Source organism: Babylonia areolata, chromosome 14 (assembly GCF_041734735.1).
Source record: "Babylonia areolata isolate BAREFJ2019XMU chromosome 14, ASM4173473v1, whole genome shotgun sequence".
Classification (NCBI taxonomy): Eukaryota; Metazoa; Mollusca; class Gastropoda; order Neogastropoda; family Buccinidae; genus Babylonia; species Babylonia areolata.
In genome coordinates this window covers 8,341,896-8,344,395 of record NC_134889.1, presented here as the reverse complement: position 1 = coordinate 8,344,395, position 2,500 = coordinate 8,341,896, and the positions used below count along the sequence as shown (strand labels likewise).

General features: G+C 48.4%; 1 protein-coding gene across 1 annotated transcript in view; it reads left to right on the top strand.

Moving 5' to 3' along the window:
* The window catches only part of LOC143289787 (rhomboid-related protein 2-like), a 31,277-nt gene that overhangs the window by 8,729 nt on the left and 20,048 nt on the right, over positions 1–2,500 (top strand). Inside the window, exon 4 of the mRNA XM_076598920.1 lies at positions 1,187–1,348. Coding sequence (XP_076455035.1) covers positions 1,187–1,348 — 162 coding nt within the window. The remainder of the gene's footprint in view (positions 1–1,186; positions 1,349–2,500) is intronic.

Here is a 2,500-nt window from a genome sequence, read left to right as displayed (position 1 = left end):
ACTAAACAACTACCCAACCAACCCACCAACCCACCTATCAACCAACCAACTAACCAACCAACCCACCAGCCAACCAACCCACCCACCCACCAACCAACTAACCAACCAACCAACCAACATACCTTCCTACCTACCTAATAACCAGTCGACCAAATAACCAACCGACCAAATAACCAACCAACCAACCTACCTACCCAATAACCAACCAACTAACCAACCAAACTTCCTATCTAATAACCAACCAACCAGCCAAATAACCAATCAACCAACCTTCCTACCTACCTACCAACTATCCAACCAACCAAGCAGCCAACCAACCAACCAACTAACTAACCAACCAACTAACTAACCTTTCTACCTACCAACCAACCAACCAACCAACCTTCCTACCTCATAACCAACCAACCAACCAACCAACCAACCAACCAACCAACCAACCAACCAACCAACCTTCCTACCTCATAACCAACCAACCAACCAACCAACCAACCTACCAACCAACCAACCAACCAACCAACCTTCCTACCTCATAACCAACCAACCAACTAACCAACGAACCTACCTACCTACCTAATAACCAACCTACCTACCTACCTAATAACCAACCTACCTACCTACCTAATAACCAACCTACCTACCTACCTAATAACCAACCTACCTACCTACCTACTTAATAACCAACCAACCAACGAACCTACCTACCTACCTAATAACCAACCTACCTACCTACCTAATAACCAACCTACCTACCTACCTAATAACCAACCTACCTACCTACCTAATAACCAACCTACCTACCTACCTACTTAATAACCAACCAACCAACCTACCTACCTACCTACCTAATAACCAACCAACCAACCTACCTACCTACCTAATAACCAACCAACCAACCAACCAACTAACCAACAAACCAACCCTCCTACCTACCTAATAACTAACCAACCAAATAACCAGCTAACCAACCGACCTACCAACCAGCCAACCCACCCACCTTATACCTCACCCACACAAACCCCCACGCGCCACCCCCACTCACTTCACTTATCCACCCCACCCTTTCTACCTGAACCTTCCCACACAAGCACACACGCTCCCACCCCCCCCCCCCCCACCCCCCTCCCCTACCTGCCTACACTTACTTGCTCACCCATCCACTCACCTACGTACCTTTGTCTCGCCGCAGTTCGTCTACGGGGGCGAGCGGTTAGCCAGCCATGACCTTCGCCGTCTGCTCCACGACAATTTCTATCGAGACATGCTTCCCCCGGACAAAGTGTACGAACTGATTGATTTGGTCGACTTCAACCCGGGGAAGGCGGTCTCCTATGCGGAATTCGTTCGGATCGTAAGTGGGCTATTGGCATACATGAATGAATGGGGAGAGGAAAGAGTGAGAGAGGTTTGGGGGGGAGGGGGGGGGGGGCGGGGGCGGGGGAGGGGGGGGGAGGAGGGAGAGAGAGAGGTGGGTGAGGGGGATGCTGAGAGAGAGGGAGAGAGAGAGAATGAGAGGGGGGTGGGAGAGGGAGAGAGAGAGAGAATGAGAGGGGGGGGTGGGAGAGGGAGAGAGAGAGAGAATGAGAGGGGGGTGGGAGAGGGAGAGAGAGAGAGAATGAGAGGGGGGGTGGGAGAGGGAGAGAGAGAGAGAATGAGAGGGGGGGGTGGGAGAGGGAGAGAGAGAGAGAATGAGAGGGGGGTGGGAGAGGGAGAGAGAGAGAGAATGAGAGGGGGGGTGGGAGAGGGAGAGAGAGAAAGAGAAAGAGAAAAAAGAGAGAGTGAGTGAGAGTCAGAGAGAGAGAGAGAGGGGGGAGGAAGAGAGAGAGAGAGAGAGAGGTGGGTGGAGCTGAGAGAGAGAGAGAGAGAGAGAGAGGGGGGGAGAGAGAGAGAAAGAGAAAAAGAGAGAGAGACAGAGAGTCGGAGAGAGAGGGATAAAGGAAGTGAGAAGGAGAGCCTGGGAGAGAGAGAGAGACAGGGAGAGACAGAGAGAGAGAGAGAGAGAGAGAGAGAGAGAGCGACAGACAGACAGACAGAGACAGAGAGAACACTGAACACTGAAATGTTTAATGCCATTAGCTGTAAAGCTCTGGCGACATAGCAGGTACTAACCAGAACAAAATGGCGCAAGACAGATAAAATGGAACAGAAAAAAAAGGGGGAAAAAAAAAGAACTGAAACAACATAAACTAAAAAGAGATTTGCGACACTTTGGCACTTTGTCATTTGCTTAACGTACATGTGACAGGGGGGTTATGTGCCTTTTTTTTTTCCAGTCGTTCGTCTCCAAGGTTTGAACAGTACGCAGAAAACTAAGTACAGATAAATAATATAATCAGTATTTACGCATGTAACATCGACACACATCATATCAATACAAACACATACTAAAGTACATATAAAATCCTGAAATGATTATTTATTCCTCAATATAAATCCTGAAATGATTATTTATACCTCAACATGAAAACCCATCATATCAACATATCAAATAATTACAATGTCG